This window comes from Oryctolagus cuniculus, chromosome 16, assembly GCF_964237555.1.
Source record: "Oryctolagus cuniculus chromosome 16, mOryCun1.1, whole genome shotgun sequence".
Taxonomy (NCBI): domain Eukaryota; kingdom Metazoa; phylum Chordata; class Mammalia; order Lagomorpha; family Leporidae; genus Oryctolagus; species Oryctolagus cuniculus.
In genome coordinates, this window is record NC_091447.1 from 15,527,349 (window position 1) to 15,554,087 (window position 26,739).

The window sequence follows — 26,739 nt, forward strand, 5'->3', positions numbered from 1 at the left end:
CCCTAGCAAAAGTTCTTAATCCTCTGCGGCACTGGCATCCCATATGGGCACCAGTTCTGGTCCCGGTTGCTCCTCTTGCAGTCCAGCTCTCTGCTGTGGCCCGAGAAGGCAGTGGAGGATGGCCCAAGTGCTTGGGCCCTGCACCCGAATGGGAGACCAGGAAGAGGCACCTGGCTCCTGGCTTCGGATCGGTGTAGTGCCGGCCATTGTGGCTACTTGGGGAATGAACCAATGGAGGAGGATCTTTTTCTGTCTCTCTCACTGTCTATAACTACCTGTCAAATAAATTAAAAAAAAACAAAAAAAAGATATAATGCCAAAAAAAAAAAAAAAAAAAAGAATCAGGGCTTTTGGGGGCCGGTGCTGTGGCATAGTGGGCTAGGCCTCCACCTACAGCACTAGCATCCCATCTGGGTGCCAGTTCTAGTTCCAGCTGTTCCTCTTCCGATCCAGCTCTCTGCAGTGGCCTGAGAAAGCAGCAGAGGATGACCTAAGTACTTGGGCCCCTGTACTCTTCTGGGAGACCCGGAAGAAGCTCCTGGCTCCTAGCTCCGGATCAGCCCAGCCTCAGCTGTTTGCAGCCATTTGAGGAGTGAACCAGTGGATGGAAGACCTTTCTGTCTCTCCCTTTCTCTGTCTGTAACTCTACCTATCAGGGTTTTCAGTTATGAAACAAAAAATTAATCTGTTTCATTATATCATTGTATATTGATAGCTATCAGTGTTGATTAAAAATAAAATGCTCACACTTAAACCCAATCTGCAAATCAGAGGCTCCTGGGACATAATTAGACGAGGCAGATTCTGAACATTTGAAAGAAGATGGTCCATGAAAGACCGCACCTGGGCCTCAACAGTTTCCCCATCTCCACAGCCAAGCGCATGTTTCTTAAACACTAGCGAGACCTAAGCTATCCCCAAACTAAATTAAATTTATTTAAATTTAAATTATTTTTAATCAGTAGAGTGAAGTAAATCCAAAAATTACTCTGATAGTATTTGAAAGTTTTTAGACTTGTTAATGATACTCTCTGTTTTACTGTCCCAACTAAGATTACCCTACTCTCCTATCCCGGGCTAGACATCAAAGGACAGGCATGCTGGAAACCTGAGTCTGTTTGCATCTGCTACAAAAAAACAAAAACAAAACAAAACAAAACAAAAACATCTGAATCTGGGTAACCTACAAAGACAAGACAATTGGTGTACAGTTTGGAGGCTGGACGTCCAAGATCGGGGCCACACAGCAAGGGCTGTGTGTGTCCTAAGATGGCAGGAGAGTGAAAGGGCGGTGGGTGGTGTGGGAGAGACAGAACACGAGGGGCAGTCTTGTTCGGTTACAACCTGCTCCCACAGCAACTAATCCAGTCCCACAGGAGCCAGAGCTCATTCTCACAGGAGGTAACCTAGTTACCTCTGCAGCAATGGCTCTTCACCACCTAATCCCTTAAAGGCCTGACCAGTTCTCAACAAGAGTTGAGCACACTAATCACATCCAATCCACAGCACCTTCAACATCACTCTTGAAAAAGTCACCTGGAGTTAATGAAACATAACTCACAATTACCTTATTACTACTTTTCATCATTTATCATTTATTAAATGTATAAATATCATAAAAGAAAAACACATTTTTTGAATACAAATAATATATTTTTATTTGATCCCTGAAAACAAAAACAAAAAAATAAAAACATCTAATAGAGAGACTCAACAATTACTCTGAACTTTACTGGCAACAGTACATAATTGATTTCTTCACATAAAGGTTGAGTACAGAGAAGACAGTTTGGAAAACCATCTTTCATGAAACAATATTTTCTCATAGCTATTTTAATAAAATATTGTAATTATTGCTACTACATTTGGTAGCACATTATAATAATGAACAATATCCAAAACTAAATTCAATATAGTCTAAATCTAGAAGCTAGCTGCACTTATGCAGTTTTTATAGAGAATAAATACTATGAAATATAGGGCACCATATGGCAATTAAATTTGCTAAAGGAAATTTTAAATAGAGTGTTCTATACTGGAATTACCCAAGATTAGGATTTCTTGTGCTATATACAGTAGCTGTTTTCCTGAAAAGACAGTTAATCTTCACAATTTATAGTTTAAATGTTCTTAATTATTTTAAGTGGTCATTGTATAAAATGAGTTATCTAATGGACCTGTAATACATATCCAAAATTTCATAAAGCTGGACACTCTTGTATAATATTAACATTTCCCGAGCACTTTAATGGAGTACAAATACTTTTATTATATACGTTTTGATCAAGTCCTAAGAGTCCTGGTCTCCCTAAAATCTCAGTGCCCTCCTCCCCAACCAACAGAATGAAAGCAAAATGTACCCAAATATGGAAATGTGCTTTCCTGACAGCACAGATACTCAAGGAGTTAAACTTTTCAGTTAACATTCATGAATATGAAAAATCATGAATATTTTAGTTATTTATAATCTCATCATAAAAATATCTCTTATTCTTCACAATGTTAAGTAAGAAAACTTTAAGTATGAGATTAGATTGCTGTATTAATGTTATTAAATTGCCCCAACTTTTAGAATACTAATACTCTTCGGACAGTGGCTGCTACCCTTTACAAGATTATAATCTTGCAAATGTAATTTTTTAAAATATACATTAAGTAACTTCCATTATTTTGAAGGATAGTGCAAGTGAAGACATTCTTTGGGTCATGATTTCAAAACCTTTTCAACATTATATTTCCTTTTTCTGCTCATAATCTAAGTAACAAAATACAGTACTAGACGTAAGCACGTGTTCTAATAGCCTTAGTCTGTTACATCTATTAACAAATGACAGAATGAGTCAATAACCATATTCTCAACTGGTCTGAAACACATGTCATATACTTAAATAAATATTTTACAGAAATAAATCCATGTCTTTCAGTGTTTTTGTCTCTGTTTGATCTCAAAAACAAGATTTATACAAAGATCACCTATCTGCTTCCTACATCAACCATGTTGTCAAATTCCCTCTAGGGATATAATACAGCATTGAAGAGACTTGCCTGAAAGCAAACTAACAACACTGAAAACTTTATATACAGAATTAGAGTTCCATGAATCCAGCATGTTCCTTAGAAACACGTAGAGCTTTTAATTGTCAAGTCTTACTCTGTGCTACCAGCGATTACAAAGCTTTTCTGCGACAGGATACAGCCCACAGTGGATGGAGCAGCACACGGAATCTTCAAGTGCTATCTCACGCTGCCCGATGCATTGATCCTTTTATTGGTGGTGACTGGCACTAAATTCCCACCAGCACCATTCGTCGTGTTGGTTGCTGAGCCGTTCACAACAATATAGTCAACTTTGTTCTCCAGCTTCACCAAGCGTTGCAGAATGTCATCCAGCAGGACAGCAATTGTTCTTTTCAGATCCGCTGGGGGCGGGGGGGAGTCAGAGTACATTGTATTAAACACTGACAGGGTACTCAATATTTGCGCTTTTATAATTGGGGGTGGGGAGGCAGATGATGAGTGGGTCATCTGAGAGAAAATCCGCGCGAGCGCTGGGCGCGTCCACACGCAGAAAAGGACTGATGACTTTAATCAGATTTCCAAAAGGAAATTTCAGAGTTGCAGATGTGGGAGAAATTCTCGCTTTCCAAGTGCAGTAGAACACATTTATACTCTGGTTCAAAATAGCAGTCCCTATGTATGGAATCCATTTACCTAGTTTCTTAAGCAGTTTGTAAAGAATACTGTATAAAAAGCTAGATGAGCTAAGAAGAGATTTAACGAAATGCAGAAACAAGAAACCTGACAGCTTCACAGAATGAAGTGTGGGGAGATCCCAGAAACAGGGCAAATGCCAGGAACCCAGCCAGTGCAGAAGTACCAGTGGCAGTTCTGACGGAAAACTCTGCAGAGAAATGATGGGACAGGCTGTCTCTTCTAATCCCTCTGGAAGGCTAAGAGGCTTCAGTGGTATCTACCTGGCAAGAATGAAATTCCTAGCATTTTTTCCATACAATTCTCTTTTTTCCTGTTTCCCTAAAGCACTTCAAACATAGCAAGCATTCAATAGTTATAATTAGTGTTTTTTTTTTTTTAAATCTTGGACTAAAAGAGTAATACAAGCCCTAACTTATGATCACCTGAAGAAAAATCATCTAACAACAGATAAACTTGCTGATGATCCTGTTAACTCAGGTAACTTCTGTTACTCAGAAAAGCAGGAGCAATCAAAGAAAAAGGATAAATCAGACTTCATAAAAAATAAAAACTTCTAGTCATCAATGGATAGTATCAAGAAAATAAAAAGAAAACCTAAAGAATGGAAGAAAATACTTGCACATTCTATATCAGATAAAGACCTACTATCTAGATCTCATTCAATTCAAAACAAAACAATCTTTTTAAACAATGATCATCTAATTTTTAAAATGGACAAAGGGCTTGAAAAGATATTTCTCCAAAGAAGATATGCAAATAGGCAACATGCAAAAGAAAAGACACCAAATACTACCAGCAAATGAGACCACTCATTATAGGATGTTATAATCAAATGGGGAAAATAGCAGGATATGGAAACATTGAAAACCTCACATATTACTGGCGGGAATAAGATGGTGCTACTGTTTACAGTTTAGCAGTTCTTTCAGATGTGGAATACAGAATTACATACAACCCAGGAAGTCCACTCCAAGCTGTATATCCAAAAATGAAAGCAAAGACTCAGAGATACTACACCAATTGTCACTGCAGCTTTATTCAAAATAGCCAAAAGCTGGAAACAACCCAAGTGCCCATCGACAGAGATGAAGAGATAAATAAAATGTTCTGTACATATACAATGGAGTAGTATTCAGCCATAAAGAGAAATGATGTTCAGATCCAAGCTATAATATGGAAGAACCTTGAAGACAGTATGCAAAGTGAAGTAAGTCAGACACAATAGGTCAAACACTGTATGATACTACTGACATCGAGTAACTAAAACAGACACATTTATAGAGACAGAAAATAGATGAGGGCTTAACAAGGGCACGGGGAGGAACAGTTATTGTTTGGCTAACCCAGCTATATATATATATATATATATATATATATATATATTTTAAATTTTTTAAAAAAGTTATTGCTTAATAGTTACAGTTTCTTGTTTGGAGTGATGCAAAGTTTTGGCAAAACACAGTAATGCTTATACAACATTGCAAAATGTTATTAATACCAATAAATTGTATACTTTTAAATGGTTAAATGGCAAATTTTGTTCCAAAAATTTTTTATGTAAATAAAAACATAGCAGAGAGAGTAGTGATGGTGGATAGTGGTAGAGGATAATTACAATATGTTTATCAAAAACAAAACAGAAAAATACTGTGTACTTCAGAATGGAAAAGGTGACTACAGAGGCCTAAGTCAACCGGGACGCTCCTCCTGCTGAGAAGACATCCTGAAGTCCACTCCACGGATTCAGCCTGACCTTTCAACAAACTTGAACTGTGACCCAGGAAAGGAAACATCTGCCCTTTAGGAGTAAATAAGTGTAGGGCCACTAAAGGAAAAATGGTTAACCGCTTCATCATCTGAATGACCAAGAACCCCACTGTTCGCCTCTCCCTGCCTATAAATAACAGCAGCACACCAGCTTAATAACGAAATCTCTAACTATACCAGGTGTCCTTCTTTGATTTTTAATATGACTGATAACCATAGCACACATCTGTCTTGTTTGCCCTGAATCAATGTTTTACCAGCCCTGTAAGAAAAGTATATATGAGATGCATGCAAATAAATAAAGTTAAAAAAAGAAAAGTATAAAACCTGTGACAAGCCGGTGCCATGGCTCAATAGGCTAATCCTCCGCCTAGCGGCGCCGGCACACCGGGTTCTAGTCCTGGTTGGGGCGCCAGATTCTGTCCCGGTTGTCCCTCTTCCAGGCCAGCTCTCTGCTGTGGCCCGGGAGTGCAGTAGAGGATGGCCCAAGTACTTGGGCCCTGCACCCGCATGGGAGACCAGGAGAAGCACCTGGCTCCTGCCTTCGGATCAGCGCGATGTGCCGCCTGCAGCGCACCGGCCACGGAGGCCATTGGAGGGTGAACCAACGGCAAAGGAAGACCTTTGTCTCTGTCTCTCTCTCTCACTGTCCACTCTGCCTGTCAAAAAAAAAAAAAAAAAAACAACAACAACAACAAAAAACACACACACAAACCTGTGACAAACAGAAGGCTGTGAAGCACCCAATACAGACTGTGCCAGGCTTATGCCCTCACTTTGGTTTTGGAATAATCTCTCACCTTTGATCCTCTCAAAAGATGGATTATTTCAGTTAACAACATGAATGTAATATAATGAGGGATAAACTGTGGAGGAAGTCAAACCACGCAAGCAGTGGCTCTCATGAGCACCCAAATATTCTGGTGCAGTGGGACTATGCAAGGAAAACAATGTACAGGAAAAATGCTTTAGAAAGAAGCATTCCAAGGATGAACTCTGACACTCACAATTTCTTTCAAATGATATTCACACACACACACACACACACACACACACACACACACACACACAGCAGTGTTTGTATATATGTATATAAAGACAAAGTAACTGCAAGTTTAGCACCCTTAATCCAAAAAGCCCAAATCAAAGACTTTCTGAGTATCAACATGACAGCACATGCTGGGAATTCTACTCATTACTTCATGTGATGGGTTGCAGTCAAAATGCTGGTGCACTAAAAATGTACAAAATTACCTTCTGGCTATGTGTACAAAGTATCTATGACATATAAATGAATTTCATGTTGAGATTTGGGTCCCATACCCCCAAGATATCTAATGTATAGGCAAATATTTCAAAATCCAAAATATTTCTGTTCCCAAGCATTTTGCATAACGACCAGTCAACCGGTATAGGAAAAACAATGCTGGCAAGGGCAGGCCTTTACTGTGGCACATGGATTAAGATGCCCATGTGTCTCATATTGGAGTGCTTGGGTTCAGTACCCAGCTCTGGCTCTTAACTCCAGCCTCCTGCTAATGCAGACCCTGGAGAGTAGCTGTGATGGCTCAAGTGACACCCACATAGGAGACCTGGATTCAGCTCGAGGCTTTGCACCTCAGCCTAACCCACTCACAGTCATTGCAGATACTGGGGGAATGAATCAGTAGATGGGATGTCACTCTTTAAAAAAGTTTTTTAAACAAATACTTTTTTTTTAAGATTTATTTTTTATTTATTTGAAAGGCAGGGTTACAGAGAGATTGGGAGAGAGGTTGTCCATCTGCTGGTTCTCTCTCCAAATGGTCACAACGGCCAGGCGGAAGTCAGGAGCCAGGAGCTTTGTCCGGGTCTCCCGTGTAGGTGGCAAGGGCCCACGCACTTGCGCCATCTTCAGCTCCTTCCCAGGTGCATTCTCAGGGAGCTGGATCACAAGCAGAGCAGCCCATATGGGATGCTGGCACTGCAGGCCGCGAGTTAACCGTTACTCCACAGCATGGACCCCACTCAAATTTTTAACGATGTTTTAAAAATGTTAAAGCAGTTTTTAAAAAATGTTACTAAATTGTGAATCTAGATGACGGATATATGATGTTTATCATAACATTTTTTAGAAATTTTTCATGATAAAAGACCAATAATTCACTCGAGTTGTAATAAAATATTTGAAACAAGAGAATTATATATGTTTTTAAATCCTTCAACAGTAAGACTAAAATATACATATTGAATTTCTGTTCATTCCTGCAGTCAGCTCCTTTTATATAAGAAGTAGCAACCTTGGCCAGATAAGCCTGCATAGAAGAGTGGGTGTGTGGTGGGGGGTTGCCAGCACATTAACATCAAATGAAACTAAAACCCCAAGAGGTTTAGAGGTCTTCTCTTTCTCTCTCTCTCTGCCTCTCCTTCTCTCTATGTAACTCTTTCAAATAAAATAGATCAATCTTTAAAAAAAAAACAAAACCAGAAGTGTGACACCAAGCTGAGGTGAGACATGAATTATTAAGACATTAAGGCAAAATTACTGGATTAAGGAGAACAATTAAAGGAAAAATCGGGACGAATGAGAAACAACTATATGGTTACTGTAACAACGGTGCTGTCAAAATTTTCTTAAGGTTTTTAACATCTGTATTCAAAAAGGAGATCAATCTGTAGCATTTATTTCTTATATTATCTTAGTTTTAAGAGTAATACTAGGGGCCAGTGCTGTGGCATAGCAGGTAAAGCTGCCGCCTGCAGGGCTGGCATCCCATATGGGCGCCAGTTCAAGTCCCGTGAGAGATCAGGAAAAAGCTCCTGGTTCTTGGCTTCAGATTGGCCCAGTGGGGCCATTTGGGGAGTGAACCAGCAGATGGATGGAAGACTTCTCTTTCTTTCTCTGCCTCTCTGTAACTCTGCCTTTCAAATAAATAAATAAACCTTTTTTTTTTTTTTTTAAAGTAATACCAGCTTCGTAAAATGAACTAGGAAGTATTCTTTCTTCTCTTATTTTCTGGAAACGATTGCAGAGTACTATGTTAATTCTCTTTTAAACTTCTGATAGAGTTCTTCAGCAAAACCATCTGGACCTGGAGATTTGGGTGTGGGGGTACAGGGAGGATTTTTTTAACTACAAATTCTATCTCCCTGTTATAGGACTATTCAAATTATCAATTTCATATTGGGTGAAGTGTGGGAGTTTGTTTTTTGATGAACTGATTGATTTCACCTAGGTTACCAGATTTATATGTGTACCACTGTCTGTAGTATCTCCCGTACCTTTGGGTCTGCTTTTTCATCCCCAGTATTGGCAATTTGTATTTTTTTCATTCTGGTGAGAAGTTTGTCAATTCTTTTTACCCTTTCAAAGGACAAGCTATTTGTGTCCCTGGTTTTCTCTGTTTTCTGTTTCACTGATTTCTGCTCTTTAAGAGTTCCCTCTTTCTGCTGGCTTTGGGTTTCATTTTCTATGTTCTCAAGGTAGGAACTTCCATTTTAGATCTGAGATTTTTTCCTCTTTTCTAATGAATGCACTATGTGCTCAAAATTTCCCTGGCACCTTCCCATGGTGAGAAAGTGGCAGGAATGTAAAGTGGCGGCAGGACAGGGCCAGGAGCGTGGCTCAACAGTGAAGACACCTGCATCCCATCCCAGGGCACCTGAGTTCGAGTCCTGGCTCTGCTTCCAATCCCAGCTTTCTGCTAATGCACACCCTGGGATACAGCAGTTATGGCTCAAGTATATATTACAAATACAAAAAATAACATTTTCCGAGAATTGCTTACATTGAACCTACACAGGAAACCCAGATTGTACTCTAGGTTCCCAACTACTGAGGACATTTGGAGAGTGAATGGGAAGACCTCTGTCTCTATACCTTTTAACTAAAAAACTAAAATAATTTTTAAAAAGAGGAATGTAAATGGATGGATGCATTCTGTAGGGCAATCTGACAAATACTATTAAATTTCACTTAATTTATATATATCCTTGACCCAAAAGTTCCACCTTTGTCTCTCCTGTGACAGAATCACAAAAACATGAAATGCACTCACCTACACTGACACAGATGAGGGTATCTCAAAAAGTCTGTGGTAAATTATTATTATTTTTTTTTGACAGGCAGAGTGGACAGTGAGAGAGAGACAGACAGAGAGAAAGGTCTTCCTTTTGCCGTTGGTTCACCCCACTGGCCGCTGCAGGCGGCGCACCGCACTGATCCGATGGCAGGAGCCAGGTGCTTCTCCTGGTCTCCCATGGGGTGCAGGGCCCAAGCACTTGGGCCATCCTCCACTGCACTCCCGGGCCACAGCAGAGAGCTGGCCTGGAAGAGGGGCAACCGGGACAGAATCCGGCGCCCCGACCGGGACTAGAACCCAGGTTGCCAGCGCTACAGGCAGAGGATTAGCCTATTGAGCCATGGCGCTGGCCTGTGGATAATTCTTATTATGAAAAAACTGCAAAAAACTTGTTAAAAATTTTTGGGAAAAAAATAAATGCATTTTAATTCCACTTTCAACAAACTTTTCGAAGAACCCTCATCTCTCTCACATGCATACACACACTCAACCACACTGCAGCACGGAGTAAACATTAAAAGACTAGCATCAAATTCATCATCAGACAATAAGTGAAAGAAAGGCATATTCATCAAATGAAACAAATTGCTAAAAAGAATAAGCTACTACAAGTATACTTAATAGCATGGAAATACACTCACATTAAATGAAAAATAAGTTAGAAACCAGTATACTTAATACAGTCCCTTTTTTTAAATAAAGCAGTATGTTGGTATATGCATATACACACATGTTAGCAAACTAGCTGATTAGCTGCCTCTTTGTAAATAAAGTTTTATTGGAAGATAGCTGTGTCCATTGATTACAGAAGATATCCTATAATCAACAAAGTCAAAAATGTTTACTATTTAGCCCTAAAAAAGTATGTTCCCTACCAAATTACAGAAGTACTCTCTGCTCTACTCTTAATTATCTGTGCTACATATTTTATAACATTTGAATACTTACAATAAACATTTTTATAATCAGAAATATAAAAAGTTTCAGTGAATTGCTTAAGTACCATGGGCCATTAAATGATGCACTATAATTGACACAGAAATATCTCCACCATATATAAGTTTCGAAACACAATTCTTAAAATAGCCTGTGTGGGGGCTGGCACCATGGTACAGCAGGTTAAAGCCCCAGCCTGCAATGCTGGCATCCCATATGGGTTCGAGTCCTGGCTGCTCCACTTCCAATCCAGCTCTCTGCTATTGCCTGGGAACGCATCAGAAGATGGCCCAAGTCCTTGGGCCCCAGCACCCACATGGGAGACCCGGAAGAATCTCCTGGCTCCTGGCTTTGGATTGACCCAGCTCTGGCCCTTGGGGCCATTTGGGGAGTGAACCAGCAGATGGAAGATCTCTATTTCTCCCTCTGTCTCTTCCTCTCTGTAACTCTTTCAAATAAATAAATAAATATTAAAAAAAACAGCATGTGTGGGTAGGTCTGATTTTCACTTAAAAAATGATTTATTTTTATTTATTTGAAAGAGTTACAGAGAGATCTTTCATCCACTGGTTCACTCCCCAAATGGTCACAATGGCCAGAGCTGAGCCGATCCAAAGCCAGGAGCCAGGAGCCAGGAGCTTCTTCCAGGTCTCCCACGTGGGTGTAGGATCCCAAGGACTTGGGCCATCTTCTAGTGCCTTCCCAGGCCATAGCAGAGAGCTGGATCAGAAGAGGAGCAGCCGAGAGTTGAACTGATGCCCATAGGGGATGCTGGCACAACAGGCAGCTTTTTTTTTTTTTTTTTTTTTTTTTTTTTTTTTTAATTTTTGACAGGCAGAGTGGACAGTGAGAGAGAGAGACAGAGAGAGAAAGGTCTTCCTTTGCCGGTGGTTCACCCTCCAATGGCCGCCGCTGCAGCCGGCGCACCGCGCTGATCCGATGGCAGGAGCCAGGATCCAGGTGCTTTTCCTGGTCTCCCATGGGGTGCAGGGCCCAAGCACCTGGGCCATCCTCCACTGCACTCCCTGGCCATAGCAGAGAGCTGGCCTGGAAGAGGGGCAACTGGGACAGAATCCGGCGCCCGACCGGGACTAGAACCCGGAGTGCTGGCGCCGCAAGGTGGAGGATTAGCCTATTGAGCCACGGCGCCGGCAACAGGCAGCTTTATCCACTACACCATAGCGCTGGCCCTTCAAGTATTTCTTCTTTAAGAATCCACTTCTTCATTGTTTCTGTCAGTGTCCTTGGACTAAACTGAATGCAAAACAATAGAATTTCTGTATTTGTAACTATATTGTACCTTCATCTCAGTTTACACTCACTCTTTCATCTGTAATCATCTAAATTTGACCCTTAAGAGCTGATGCAGATCAGTCCCCATCACTTCACGAAAACCATAAGATGCAGAAGCAAAAAGTATCCAGAACATTCTCAGGTAAAGATCAATTGAGGGGCTGGCGCTGTGGTACAGCAGGTTAAAGCCCTGGCCTGCAGCACTGGCATCCCATATGGGCACCGGTTCAAGTCCCAGCTGTTCCACTTCCGATTCAGCTCTCTGCTTGTGGCCTGGGAAGGCAGTTTCTACTTGGGCCCCTGCACCCACGAGGGAGACCCAGAAGAAGCTCCTGGTTCCTGGCTTTGAATTGGCCTAGCTCCGGCCATTGCAGCCATTTGGCAGGTGAACCAGCAGACGGAAGACCTCTCTTTGTCTCCACTTCACTCTGTAACTCTTTCAGATAAATAAATCTTAAAAAAAAAAAAAAAAAGAAGAAGAAGAAGAAGAAGATCAATTGCGCACAGGCATTTAACCTATGGTGACTCTGGATACCCCAGCAAAACAGTGAAGTTCTCTCTCTCTCTTGCTGTCTCATAAATTGTGAGACCAAAGGTAGTAAGAAAAGAGATAATTACAGCAAAACTTCAGAAGCTGAAAAATGGATGGATGAATGGTGACTGATTTATAGCAGACTTTTTTGAAAAGGCTGAATCTCAAGTAAGAAAATCCAAAAAACAAAACAAGAACTTTATACCACATACTACTGAAAATGGAGATACAGGAGGAACTCACATTAAAAACAGGAATCTAGGAAGCAATTTTATTCCTAAATTCTGGACACCCGCCAAAAGCTTCCCCACTGCAGAAAATCTGAGGTCTAATTCTCGAAGGGCATAAAGCAGTTAAGGATCTGGTACCACACTGAAAAATGGTCCTGAGACCAAGCCTCCTCACCTAGCCTTTTCCCTGTCTCTCAGGACCCAGACACTTAGTGGTCCACACTCCACACTTGCCAGCAAAGTATGGACTTCTCCAGGGTCTCTGGCCAGCTCACAAGGAAAGATCTAAATATCCAAATTTTGGAGATAACCTCCAAAAAATAAAATCCAGTGATATGACAGTTTCCCCTTGTCCATGGGGTACAGGTTCCAAGACCCCCAGGAGACGCCTGAAGCCACAGATAGTAGCAAGCCGATACTGTTTTGAATTACGTATACATACTTCTGATGAAGTTTAATTTGTAAGTTAGGCACAGTATGATCTTTACAGACTCAATGTTTTTCTCTTCTTAAGTTAAGAATCCTCACCTTTTCACCTACAGGAAGCAATTTTGGCTTCTCTTTGGCAAATCTAAATTACCAGCATCACTCACTCCTCTTGTGTTTTAGGGCCAAGTCAGTGTGCCTTGGCCACAAGCAATTCCGTTCTAGGACTGTCGCTTTCACAACTGGGACAGCTATGAACAACCGTCAGGCGAGTAGCACATACAGCACAGATATGATATAGGGAACAGAGTAGGCAGGAAGTTAGGGAAAAATGAGGTGGAAGACTTTTCTACACTTTCTGTCTCTAACCTTGCATCTTAATGCCACCTCCTTGCATGCCAATTCAGTACACCCACTTTCCCAAGAGGCACCCAGGTCTCCTCCCATAGCAGGGAGAAGGCGTTGTGATGAGCCTGCGTCAGCTGAGCTCCAGGTGGAGATACCATGAAGCACCTCATCTGTGTATTCGATTAAGGCTCCACCCCCTACCACATAAAGAGGACCGCTGGACACAGGGGTGGCCCTTTTGGGCCTTCTTTCATGCTCTCTCCTTGTGGGCAGCCCTCTCTTTCTCTTTGGCCCTCTAACAGCCAGTATCTCTCTTCATGGGGTTACCCACACTCACGCCCGAGTGTATACTCACTCTCTCACTTTAAATAAACCTTGCCCTCATCACTACACTTCGCATATGTCTCTGCTTTGAATTCTTACCTCATATGGGGCAAGAGCCTGGAATAAAAACTGGGAAGCACATTCCTACAACAGATATACTGGACAAAGGGATGAGAGACATCCTGAGCAGAACACAGCAGGACAGTGAGATCCATCATGCTACTCGGAACACTGTGGCATTTAAACTTATGAACTTATATTTCTGGAATCCTCCATTTAATATTTTTGGCCTACAGTTGACTACTAGTAAATCAAAGTGGACAACAAAGCTGCAGGTAAAGGGGGAATACTGTATTGTGAAATCAGCATTTGCCTAGTCTTTGTCTCTGGCCCCCGGGAGGCATCGCCAAATGCTTGGCATTTCCTAACTGATAAGTGGTTTTGTTGGTCATGGCAAGCCCCGGGACCACACCTGCAGTCTGTATTAATGAAAAGGCCCTAGATATTTTTATGCTACTGAGATGACTCAGGATGGGGGCTGGCCATGCCAGAAAGACCAATGTGATCAGAGACTTGGGGATTTTCAGGCAACCTCTAGGGAGGGGAGGAGGGCTGGAGACAGAGTGGCCAGTAATTCCATCAACTGTGCTTATACTGCAAAACCCCAAAACAAAGACGAAACAAAACAAAACAAAACAAAAAACAACAACAACAAAAAACCCTGCACACTGGAATTTGAGGGAATTTCCCTGGTTGGCAGTCCTCTGCATATGGTCATATACTGATGTGCCTCAATGTCCCAGGAGAGTTGTGTGTCCTGTCTTCGCAGGGACAGGTCAGTGGAAACTGCACTTGGGACCCCACCAGATCTGACCTTACCTGTGTCTCTCTGTGGCTGGTTCAGACAACACTCTTATGCTGCATGTAATATAACTGCATACTTTCTGTGAATTCCGGCAGTTGTTCTAGGAAATTATTAAACACGAGGGGTATTTAGAACCTCCACGCGAACAGCCAGCTACGTGGAAGTGAGAATGAAATGTCCAAAATCGAGGCCGTTGCCCAAAGTGAGGGCAGTCTTGTCTGATATCAGAAGTCACTGTAAGCAGTCAACACACATCTATGGAAATGTCCCTGCCAGCCCCCAGCTCCCAGCCCCCACAGCTGCAGCCACCTGGGGAATGAACCAGCAGATGGAAGATCTCTCTCTCTCTCTCTTTCAAATAAATAAGTAAATCTTTAATAATTTTTTGAAAAAACATCTTTTCAAATATACAGGGACTTAAAACTCATTTTCACCTTTCTCAGAACCTACCAGAAGATCTATTCCCCTAACTTCAGTAGGTAACCAATGAAGAAGCTACAGAATTCTAGGGAATTTTTTTTTTTTTTTTTTTTAATTCTAGGAAACTGAATTTAACACAAGAAAACACACAGGAATCCCCAGGATGGTAGTACAGTGAAATCTACAATTCACTGCTGCAAACCTAAAAAGCAAAGGGTCTACAATAGAGTCAATCAGAAGCCCCTGGGAAAGCATCTTTAAGACAGGGAAAGTCTGGGCCGGCGCTGTGGCGCAGTGGGTAAAGTCATTGCCTGTGATACTGGCATCCCATATGGACACCAGTTCAAGTCCCAGCTGTTACACTTCCAATCCAGTATCCATGCTAATGGCTAATGGAAAAGCAATGGAAGATGGCCCAAGTACTTGGGACCCTGCCACCCAAGTCAAGTATAAGACCCGGAATGAAGTTGCTGGCTTTGGCCTGGCCTAATAGGCCACTGTACCCATCTGGAGAGTAAACAAATGGATGGAAGACTGACTTTTTTCTCTCTCTGGGTAAATCTAAGTTTAAGATCTAGATGAATTTCCTGGTTTTGACCTGGCCCAACCCAGGCTGTTGTGGCCATCTGAAGAATGAACCAATGAACTGAAGACCTCTCTCTCTCTCTGTAACTATGACTTTCAAATAAATAATCTTTAAAAAGAGAGAAAGTCATGAAATACTTAATTTGTCTAAATATACTGAGAGGATATTTAAATAACTGTGGAGAGATGGGGTAGAAAACTACACAGATAAATATTGATACATATTAACTCCAGGGGAAAAAATTCAACTGTACAGGAAAGGAAAAGTAAGCAGAATATATTCCATGGCTCAGTAATGAACACTTTTAACCTAATGATGATATTGCACATACTGAATATTATTCTAACCAAAATTATGAAGGGAAAATGTCAGGACAAGAGGGACCTGCATGTGCCAAGGCAGCCAGGAGATAAGCAGAATCCATTTTTGGGTGAAAAAGGGAGCTAATCCTTACTGCACAGTGGGAAATTAACAGAGAATGCCTCTAAGGACAAAATCAAGAAGTAGCTCATGGAGCATTTTAATTTAGATGCATAATAATCAAGCAAATGAGAGGAAAGACTTCAAAATGGGCTGCTGTGAGGAACAGGACTCTGAAGACTGCTGGGAGTGCAAGAACTGCCCTTTTAATGGTAAGAATCCATACATTTTGATTGATGATGTGTAACCTTTCATTGAATAAGCATTGAAATAAAAATATACATACACTCATGTACACATGCAGTTCCAGAAAGAACCAATTTTATCTGTTTTATTTTTCTTTGAAGTCTTAAAGGGAGAACATGGCATGCGTAAGGGACTTCAAACACAGCAGAACCCAGAACATAAAAGGGAGAATAGCAATAAACACTGGAGATCCAGGCAAATCCTACTTCTTGGGAATTAACAGATGCCCTACAATGATGACTGTTTTGGGACAATCAGGGAAATTCAAATAGAACCTAGGTATGATAATGGTCACTACTGTATTATACCAAAAAAGGTCATTTTTAAAGATTTTGATATGTTTAAGGAGCTATCTAACTAAAGAAAATCACAGCTTCTATAATTTACTTTAAATATCCTTCAAACAGAAAATATGTTATAAAATTTTAATAAATGTAAAATCTGGGTGATGAATATGAGTGTTTAATCATATTATTTTTATTGTTCAGTGCATTTGAAAATTCTTACAATAAGAAGTCAACAAAATTACTTTTTAAAATTACTATGCAAAAAGGAATGAGTTCAATTCCACAAGACTACATTTACATGGGAAAGGCTGAAGAGTGGACCAGAACCACTCCACAGTTGTCTTACCATATCCTGCCATGGAAGCACCATTCTCGACATCCACCACGTTCTTATTTTCTTCTGCCAGAGCTTTAACGTATCTCTTGCTCAAGTCTAGTATTTGCTCACGTAACTTGACACTGCTCTGAGGTCTGGGCTGTTGAAAAGTATAGTGCAGCAGCATCAAGCCCCAAATGAGTCCAAATATCAGTAACAGTAAACTTAATTTCTGGGACATGTTTTTCCTTGAGATTGTAAAAAACATTTCTGATGAAACAGACTTGATTGAAAAGTGGGAACTGAAGACAAGAAAAAGGAAAGAAAGAAGAAAAAAATTTCCTCTAATATTGTATATTCTTCATCTTCAGCAAGGTTGTCTCCACTCTATTAACTCTGTAAAACTGAGAAGAAAAAGGCAATTACTCTCAACCTACATCACAGACAGAACAGACAAGGGTAAAGAAAAAAATTCTGTATTTTTGATTTGGAATTATATCATCTTCTTTGACAATCTTCTCCTCCACCAAGAAAAAATTGACTTACTGATTCATCTTTTATTAGTTTCTGGTCTTTTCTCAGTTTCATTTATATATCTCTTCAAAATTTAAGCTAGAAATAAATGTCAATTTATAAAAAATATCTGAAAAAAATGCCACCATTGTCAAAAAAACTCTAAATGATTTCTTCTCATTATTTCTAACTAAAACCATGGACAAAGGAGATCCGAGTCTATTCAAATACAAGTCACATCACCAATTTAAATGCCGAGGAGCTATTCTTCCTCCTCCTCAAAATGAAAGTTAGACATGAGGAAAGATGAAACATTTTGGAAAATGAGAATGCCAGGAGGAGTTACTATAGGGGCCAATGTTGTAGCCGATTAAGCCAGCACTTGAGACAACAGCATCCCTCCCCTGTTAGAGCCCCAGCTGCTCTACTTCACATCCAGCTCCCTCCTAATGCACTTGGGAAGACAGTGGAAGATGGTCAATGTAGTTGGGTCCCTGCCACCCATGTGGGAGACCAGGACAGAGTTCCTCATTCCTGCCTTTGGCCTGGCCCAGCCTCAGCTGTTGCAAGATTTTGGGGAGTGAACCAGTGGATGAAAGATATATCTCTGTTACTATGCCTTTCAAATAAATAAAATAACATCTTAGAAACAAACAAAGAATTAGTATAATACAGATGGTCTGTGTCAACATTTGAAAATGTCATTAAAAGCTACTACTACTGGGAATGAGGTAACTTTATGGTTTAACCTAAGACAAAAAATAGGTTATAATCTCTAAGTTTTTATCTTATAAAGTATGCCACATATACATGAACAGTTATAATTCAATGACAATTGAAGAGGTTAGAATATTTTTCTGTATTTCCAAATTTATAATTCTGTATTTTAAATTACAAAGTTATATATCTGTATAATTCAGGGGAAAACTGAAAAATTAAACTTCAAAAAATTTTAAAAAGATAAAAATGATAATTATGGAATCTAGAAAGAGCTGAAGAGAGATCATGTCTATGAATCAAAGTGCCCAGTAAAGAACATTCTTTGATTACATCAAACAAAGCGAAATTCTTTCTCTTCTTAATTTTTATTTATTTCAGAGGCAGAGGACATGACTGAAAATAGTGCAGCATAAAGGTAACAATTCAGGGGCCAGCACTGTGGTGTAGTGGGTAAAGCCACCGCCCGCAGTGCTGGCATCCCATATATGGGTGCCAGTTCCAGATCTGGCTGCTCCACTTCAGATCCAGCTCTCTGCTATGGCCTGGGAAAGCAGTAGAAGATGGCCAAGTCCTTGGGCCCTGTACCCACGTGGGAAACCCGGAAGAAGCTCCTGGCTCCTGGTTTCAGATCAGTGCAGCGCCAGCCTTTGTGGCCAACTGGGGAGTGAACCATCAGATGGAAGACCTCTCTCTCTCTCTCTGTGTAACTCCGACTTTTAGATAAAATAAATAAATCTTAAAAAAAAAGAAAAAGAAAAAGAAAACTCCCACTCTGTTGTCCAGCTACTCCCCAGTCCCTGATGCACCTCTACTAAATGCTGGGGCTCTGAGATTTGAACATCACTCACACACTGTTGTTGAAGTATACATATTCTACCAAACCTCATGATTAGTATGAAGAAACCATTAGCTGGGTATATTATTTACTGTAACAGAATAGTTGCATTAAAAACTAGCAATTAACTCCTCAAATTTCCTTCTAGATTTGCTTATTTCCTTAGTTATCATATACAGAATAAACCCTTTTAGTTCTTTAAGTTCTTTAAGCAAACAATACCATTAATAAATATCCATATTAGATTACTAAATTTTGATGTATTAGCAAAATCAGGTAAGCATATCCTAATATATTTTCTTTTTCTTTTTAATTTTGGCTATTTGAGAGATGGAGCTAGAAACAAGCCCCTATCTGCTGGTTCACACTCTCTCGCCTCCAAATTTCTGCAACATCCAAGGTTCAGCCAGGGCAGGAACCAGGAGGAACACAATCCAGGTCTCCCATTAGGAAGGCAGGAATCCAACTATCTGAACCATCACACACTGCCTCCCAGGATCTGCACCAGCAGGAAGCTGGAGTCAGGAGTCAAGAGGCAGAGCCAGGAGATAAACCCAGACCTCTGATGTTAGGATGCTGGCATCCTAACTGCTAGACTGAATGCCCACTCCCTAACACATTTTCCCTGAAAGTCTACACGCAATTTGAGTTCAGAAAATGGAATTCTAGATTTCCAAGCAAAACTTTTTATAGCTTTTTTTTTTACATATTTAAATTTATTCTTCCTTCATATATCTTTACTGGCCCCTCCATCTCAAGTACGACCTGTATGTTGTACCACCTATCCCAGCACCCAGAGGAAGAAGGATCAGCTGGGACTGTCCTGAAGCAGTCACAACTGGCTTGGTTATAAGGTTGGCATGACAACAAAGCCAGCAAAGTGACATCACTGGAGAATAGAGGTCACAGAATCCAAAGTATTTTGGCAGATAAAGGTTAAAACGACAGCTTAGAAAGTTCTAATACCATATATATTCATATTTCTAATACTGTGTGTATTTGTGTACTTCCAAGACCAAAAGGAAGAACCTTAAAACCAGGGGTGAAGAAGCTACTGATGGAACAAGAACACAAGCCTCAGCCATCTTAGGTGCTTGTAACCCCTGCCTTCTTTCAAAAGACCAGTTCAGTCTCACATCCTGTACTGTTCCCTACCCCACCCCCTGCATTCTTCCTCAGGTTTGGAAGCAGGTGGCCCAAACTTGAAGAACCAGTATGGAGAAGCTCATCTCCACCTACTGCCCCCCACCCCCCACCCCTAGCCCAGCTAAGACATAAGAAGGCCCAGCCTGCTGGGGTCGGGGCCTCTGCCACGTGTGCAGTCTGTGAACATGATGGCAGTTCGTCGACCTCTGTAGATTTATTTTCTCTGAATAAATTCAGTCTGGCTTTGAGTTTGTATTCTGTCTCTTCTCTGTTCCATGCCTCTTTTTTTTTAACATTTTGGTGCCCTGTGTGAGGCGGGAGTGAAGAACTGGCATCTTGCCCAAACCAGCCACTCCTGCATTCTCTGGGTAAGAGCGGTGATCCCCCACCCTTCCTCTGACCTTTCTTCTCCTTCTGAACTTCTACTTTTTATGGTACCCCGTGTGAGCGGCACCAAATCTGCCCTCTTTTTCTTACAGGTACTTCATTTATAGGACAGCCAACCACCATTGCCACAATCATTGTCTGTACAGAAGATACTGTGAGCACCTATGTACATTAACTCATTTTATCCTTACAATCCCATGCTAATAATATGCTATCTCTTAATAGGTGAGAAAACTGAGGCAAAGCAGCAGGTTAATGCCCTGGCCTGAGTCCCAGCTGCTCCACTTCCCATCCAGCTTTCTGCAATGGCCTGGGAAAGCAGTTGAAGAAGGCCCAAGGCCTTGGGCCCCTGCACCTGCACCTGCACCTGCACCTGCACCTGCACCTGCGTGGCAGACCCGGAAGAAGCTCCTGGCTACTGGCTTTGGATCAGCCCAGCTCCGGCGGTTGTGGTCATTTGGGGAGTGAACCAGTGGATGAAAAATCTCTCCGCATCTGTCTCTGCCTCTCTGTAACTCTACCTTTCAAACAAATAAATACATCTTTATAAAAGAGAGAGAGAGAGACAGAGACAGGTTTGCTTTTGGGAACAGCAAAGAGATAGAAGTCAGGAGCACTTAATCCCACTTCTACAGCAAGGAATTCCAAAAGGACAGCAAGGATAAAGTGGGTATGGAAGAAAGTACACCCCTGGGCCCTCTCCAAGTTAAACAATGGCACAAAGCCAGCTGGTGCCTGACAAAGGGCTGAGCAGTTCAAAAGCCCAGGAGAATTCCGTGGTGCAACCCAAGAAGGCCTGCAAACTGTTCTAACAGTTCATTTCCACAAGCAATTCCAAGCAAGGCCAGGAGAAGTAACTAAGATCTCACACACACACACACAGAGAAAGAGAGAGAGAGAAAGAGAGAGAGAGAGAGAGAGAGAGAGAGAGAGGGAGGGAGAGAGAGGAAGTGAGGGAGGGAGGGTAGAAGGGAGGAGAGAGAGAGAGAGAGACGGAGGGAGGGAGGGAGGGAGAGAGAGAGAGAGAGTTCTTCCATCTGCTGGTTCACTCCCCAGGTGGCTATGACTGCCAGGGCTAAGCCAGGCCCAAGCCAGGAGCCAGGAGTTTCATCCAGGTTTCCCACATGGGTGGCAGGGGCCCAAGCACTTGGGCCATCTCTTGCTGATTTCCCAGGTGTGTTAGCAGGGATTTGGATCAGAAGTGGAGAAATTGGGACTCGAACCTACATCCATAGTGGATGATGGCATCTCAGGCAGCGGCTTTACCTAGTTAAGTCACAACCCTGGCCCCAGCATAGTCCTTATTATAGAGTCCCTCTCCATCAAAACTGACTACAACTTTTAATCTTAACTTCTAGACCATTACATTGTCTACTAATCACTTAAAAAATAATCAACAAAACCTCAAATTCACCATAACAACTCTAGAGTTTTTAAGGCAAAAAATAAAACCCTCATCATTAATTACTGAATACTTTCAGGATTCCTAGGGGAAAGTTCTCATCCAACTATGGGAAACACAAAAGGAGTCTATAAGGCATAAAGGAGGATGAATTAAAGTGAAGAATTTGGGGCCAGTACTGTGGCTTAGTGGGTAAAGCTGCCGCCTGTGGTGCCGGCATCCCATATGGGTGCTGGTTTGTGTCCTGGCTGCTCTGCTTCTGATCTGGCTCTCCGCTGTGGCCTGGGAGGGCAGTGGAGGATGGTCCAGGTCCCTCGGCCCCTGCACCCATGTGGAGGGCCAGAGGAAACTCCTGGCTCCTGGCTTCGGATCGGTGTAGCTCCGGTCATTGCAGCCAACTGGGGAGTGGACCAGCAGATGGAGGATCTCTCTCTCTCTCTCCTCTCTCTATGTAACTCCGACTTTCAAATAGGTGAATAAATCTTAATAAATAAACAAAGTGAAGAATCTGGAGAGCACCATCACTCCAACTTGACTTCAACAGCTGCTACTCAGGTGACTTCCCAGTCTACTCTCCAAACTCCTTCAATTCACTCTCCTCAAAGCAGTGAAAATACTCTTAAAAACAAACGTCCGAGGGCCAGCCCTGGGATGCTGCCGGTTAAGCTGCTCACCCCATACTGGAGCACCAGTTTGAGCCCCAGCTGCTCTGCTTCCAATCCAACTCCCTGCTAATACACCTGGGAAAGCAGCAGAAGATGGCCCAAGTGCTGGGGGCCTACTACCCATGTGGGAGACCCGAATGGAGTTCCAGGTTCCTGGCTTCAGCCTAACCTAGTCCCAGCCCCTGTGGGACTTTAAAAAAAAATAAAAAAATCTTTTAAATCGTTAAAAAATCTTTTTAAAAAAGTCAATTGAAATAGATATTCTGACATTAAAAAAATGCTCAACATCACTACTCATTAGGGACATGCAAATTAAAGTCACTATACCATTTCACATCCATGAGGAAGACTACTAAAAACAAAGCAAGTGTTGGCAAGCATGTGAAGAAACTGAAACTCTTCTCCACTGCTGGTGGGAACACAAACAGGTGCAGCTGCTGAGGAAAACAGTATGGGACTCCTCAAAGAGTTAAGCACAAAATTACCTTCTAATCCAGAACTTCACTTCTGGGCATTTACACAAACGAATGGAAAGCAGGGACTCAGAGGGGTGTTGTACGTCAGTATTCACTGAAGCGTTACTCACAGCATATACACATCCATAAAGAGTGATATCCATAACATAAAAGAGATGATCTGATCCACTCAGCAACATGGATGAACCCAGGAGACATATGCAAAGTGAAATAAGCCAGTCACAAGAGACCTATTATTGTATGACTCCACTCACATGGATCATCTAGAAAAGCAAAACCAGAGACAGAAAGTGGAAAGGTGGTTGTCAGGGGCTAAGAGGAGGGGAGAATGGACTTATGATTTCATGGGCGCAGAATCTCATGTTGGGATGATGAAAAAAAGTTCTGGAGATACGTGGTAGTGACAGATACACAACACTGGCATGTACTTAACGTTACTGCTGAACTATACACTTAAAGATGGTTCAGGAGCTGGTGTTGTGGCATGGGTGGGTTAAGCTGCTCCCTGTGAACCTGGCATCCCATATGTCTGCAAGTTCAAGTCCCGGCTGTTCCACTTCAGATCCAGCTCCCTGATAACACCTGCGAAAACAGTAGAAGACGGCCCAAGTACTTGGACTCCAGGTTCCTGGCTTCAGCCTGGCCCAGCCCTGGACATTGAGGCCATCTGGGAGCTCGCTCTAATTCCACCTTTCAAATAAATACAAAAATCTTTTTTCAAAAAGAAAACGGTAAATTTTGCGATTGTTTTACTACACACACACATACACACACACACACACAAAATCGTATTGTTCTCCTGCTTTAAAACCCTCTGACAGTTGCCCACTGCACTCAGAATAACATCCAAACTTTTTATCACAGCCCACAAGGCTTGCCATCATCTCACTTCCACTCTGTGCTAATCTCACACCTCTTCTCTCTTGCTCACTACACCGTAGCCACACCAGGCAAAACACAAAGTTCTTCCTGACCTTAGGGCTGCAATATAATGTGGAATGCTCCTCCTGAGTCTTGTCTCTTCCCATCCTTTAGTTCTTAGCTCAAAGGGTAGCACTGCCATTCTTATCACCCCCGGCAGCCTCAAGGTACTCTCTCATTCTTCATACGAAATGACATACGTTATCTTTAAAACTTGAGCAAGTTATTCTATCACCCTGTGCCCTGATGTCCTCACTTACAAGTACTTAATGGAGACCAAAATACTTGCCTAATAGAGGTGAAGATTAAATGACATCTCATACTACTCAATAATATGAACATTAATATCAGTGTCAGGCACTCAGCAATAATACTACTAATTCTCGACAATTCAAATAACCCCCGTTAATGTGAGAATTTGTTTTGTTTTTAAAGATGTATTTATTTATTTGAAAATCAGAGCTACAGAGAAAGAATCTTCTATCTGCTGGCTCATTCCCAACATGGCCAGTAGCCAGGAGCTTCATCCGGGTCTCCTATGTGGATGGCAGGGGCCCAAGCACTTGGGCCATCGTCTGCTGCTTTTCCCAGGCCATTAGCAGGGAGCTGGATCAGAAGTGGAGCAGTCAGGATTCAAACCAGTGCCCTTATGGGATGCTGGCACTGCAGGAGGTAGCTTGACTCACTACACTACAACGCCAGCCCCAACGTGAGATGTTTTAACAGACCCAAATAAAACTCTTCTGATTAGCTCTCATGGGCCTCCATAATCCAGTCCCCAAAGACCAAATCGATTTCTCATTAATTACAAAAACACTTCCCCCAGTCAACCCAGTCTCTTTCTGCCTCACAGTCCAGTAGCAATTAAACCATACATTTCTGTATTTTTATTTACTCAGCTTGCTTCCTGACATCCTCTCATTCTATCAATAACAGCTCTAAAAGAGCATGCTGACCTGGAAAAGTTTCTACTCAGGATTTTGAATAGTAAGAAATATTTCATTGGTATTAAGTCACTGAAGAGTCACTCAACCCTAAAAGACAACACAGCAGCATATTTAAGACAGTTCACCTTCCAAGTAGCCTCCAAGGAGACTACGTGACAAACCTGCTAAAATGTCCCCTCAGCTGGAAGGCTTTCAAACTCTCACTGCCTTATTATGGCTTCATCAGTCAGCTTCTACTTCCCACAGCACAGTCCTTTGTACCAAATGATGTTAGACATCGCATTGTCCAATCCTGTGGGCGAGCCTTGTCTCCCTGATTAAGCCCCAGGTCCCTTCAGAGCAAAGAGAACATACCTTAAGAACAAGGCCATAAGCGCCACAGAGCCTGGTGAGCCATCAGCAGCCGTCGCAAAGTGCCTGACAGTCCCTCACATTTCAGATGAGGAAACTCAAGTCAGAGCAGGTGTCTTACCTAAAAGGAGACAACCAGTTAGTAACAAAGCCTGCGCAGCTCCAGAACTCAGGTCCTGACTCATTGTTTTTCTCTAAATACCACACTACCTGCCTTACCTCCACTAGAAAGACTGTATTTGTAAATGATGATTTATAATAGTAAATGAACTTTGGTTCCTTTTTCCTTAAAAAAAAAAAAAAAAAGAAAGAAAACAAAACAAAACATAACCGCGAGGTAGAGATGTACTACAGCAGTCAAGTCACTGCTGGGGATGCTGGCAACCCTTATGAGTGGCAGGTTCAAGTCCCAACTCTCCAGCTTCCAATATACTTTCCTACTGATACACACCCTGGGAGGCAGCAGGTGATGGCTCAAGTACTTGGGCCCCTGCCATCCAAGTGGGAGACCTGGACTGAGTTCCATACTCCTGAACCAGCCGATGGAAGATAGCTCCATGTTATCTCTCTGCACGCCTCTGACCCCCACCCCTGCCACTGCATTTCAAACAAAACTTAAAAAAAATGTAAAAGAATAAAAATTAATATATATATAAAACAAAAAAAGCCATGGCAGTCTAGGGAAATGATGCTAAAACCCTACTTATTAAATTAAATTACCAAGTTGGCCAATTAAAATTCCAAATATGCTTTACTCACATAAACCAAAAGATTACAAAGTTCAAACTATTTTAGTGTTTTTTTTTTTAAGGCAAAAACAAGAACAGAAAAAGAAACGAAGCAAAACAGAGATAAACACAGGGTCTCCCGCGGGCAGAGGCATTTCCAGAAGTGCACGCGAGCCCAGGCTGAAACACAACCTCACCACCTGCAGCTTCATTCAGGCACAAAAGAGCCGGACTTATTCTGCCATACGTTCATTCGTCTATTCACGGTATTTATGAAAGCACCCACTATGTGCCAGGAACTGAAAGTGTGAAAGGTGAAGCCAGCCAGCCAGCCAGACAGGGTCATGTTCTTCCAGAGACTGCTCTAGTCTCACCAGGACAATATGCAAGCAAAGAAAAAAGATACTTTCAGCTCCTGACAAAAGTGCTGTGAGGAAAAACAGCAGGTGACCCTTCGCTGGGGTCAAGGAAGCTCTCAGAGGAAGTGGTAGTTGATTTGACAAAGGAGAGGAAATGCACAGTCTGGTTCCAATTTACTTCCAACAAGAGCCTGGAGAATTGTTTCCTGACCAGAATCCTGGGCGCAGGCAGTAAATTCCGTACTCCTGTTCTCCACAGCACAAACACAGGAGAATGAGAAGTCCCCAGCCCCGGCATGGAATGACCTGGGCTGCAGAAACTGCCCAAAATGAACAGAAAGAAACCCACAAGCAAAGAAAAACTTCATGTTCCCCTTCCTTATGAGAACGGCAGCTCACTGTGTGGTAACAGGAACAGCTGTGATGCCATACAGCGGTCTTCTCACAGAAAAACACAGTGCTACTGGCATTTCCTAATATAAAGAGGGCAGTGGGAGAAGGAAGCATGGACAAAAATA

At 41.9% G+C, this 26,739-nt stretch overlaps 1 protein-coding gene and 1 long non-coding RNA gene across 7 annotated transcripts in view; one reads left to right on the top strand and one right to left on the bottom strand.

The window, feature by feature from the left end:
- Positions 1-1,631: 1,631 nt before the first annotated feature.
- Positions 1,632-26,739, bottom strand: part of CCDC126 (coiled-coil domain containing 126) — an 83,039-nt gene continuing 57,931 nt past the window's right edge. For 2 of the 6 annotated variants that reach the window (XM_051852827.2, XM_008261531.4), the window contains exons 2-4: positions 25,138-25,255; positions 16,802-17,175; positions 1,632-3,419 (exon numbers count right to left, since the gene is read on the bottom strand). In XM_051852827.2, the coding sequence (XP_051708787.1) occupies positions 3,235-3,419; positions 16,802-17,039 (423 nt within the window). In that variant the 5' untranslated portion in view covers positions 17,040-17,175; positions 25,138-25,255 and the 3' untranslated portion in view covers positions 1,632-3,234. Of the gene's footprint in view, positions 3,420-16,801; positions 17,176-19,604; positions 19,693-23,025; positions 23,179-23,348; positions 23,498-25,137; positions 25,256-26,739 lie in introns of those variants that run through there. The other 4 variants (XM_070059654.1, XM_070059655.1, XM_070059653.1 and 1 more) reach the window with 4 other exon arrangements.
- Positions 19,814-20,569, top strand: LOC138845858 (uncharacterized). Its single transcript, XR_011383077.1, has 2 exons — positions 19,814-19,929; positions 20,019-20,569. It is a non-coding gene; the product is annotated as an uncharacterized lncRNA (long non-coding RNA).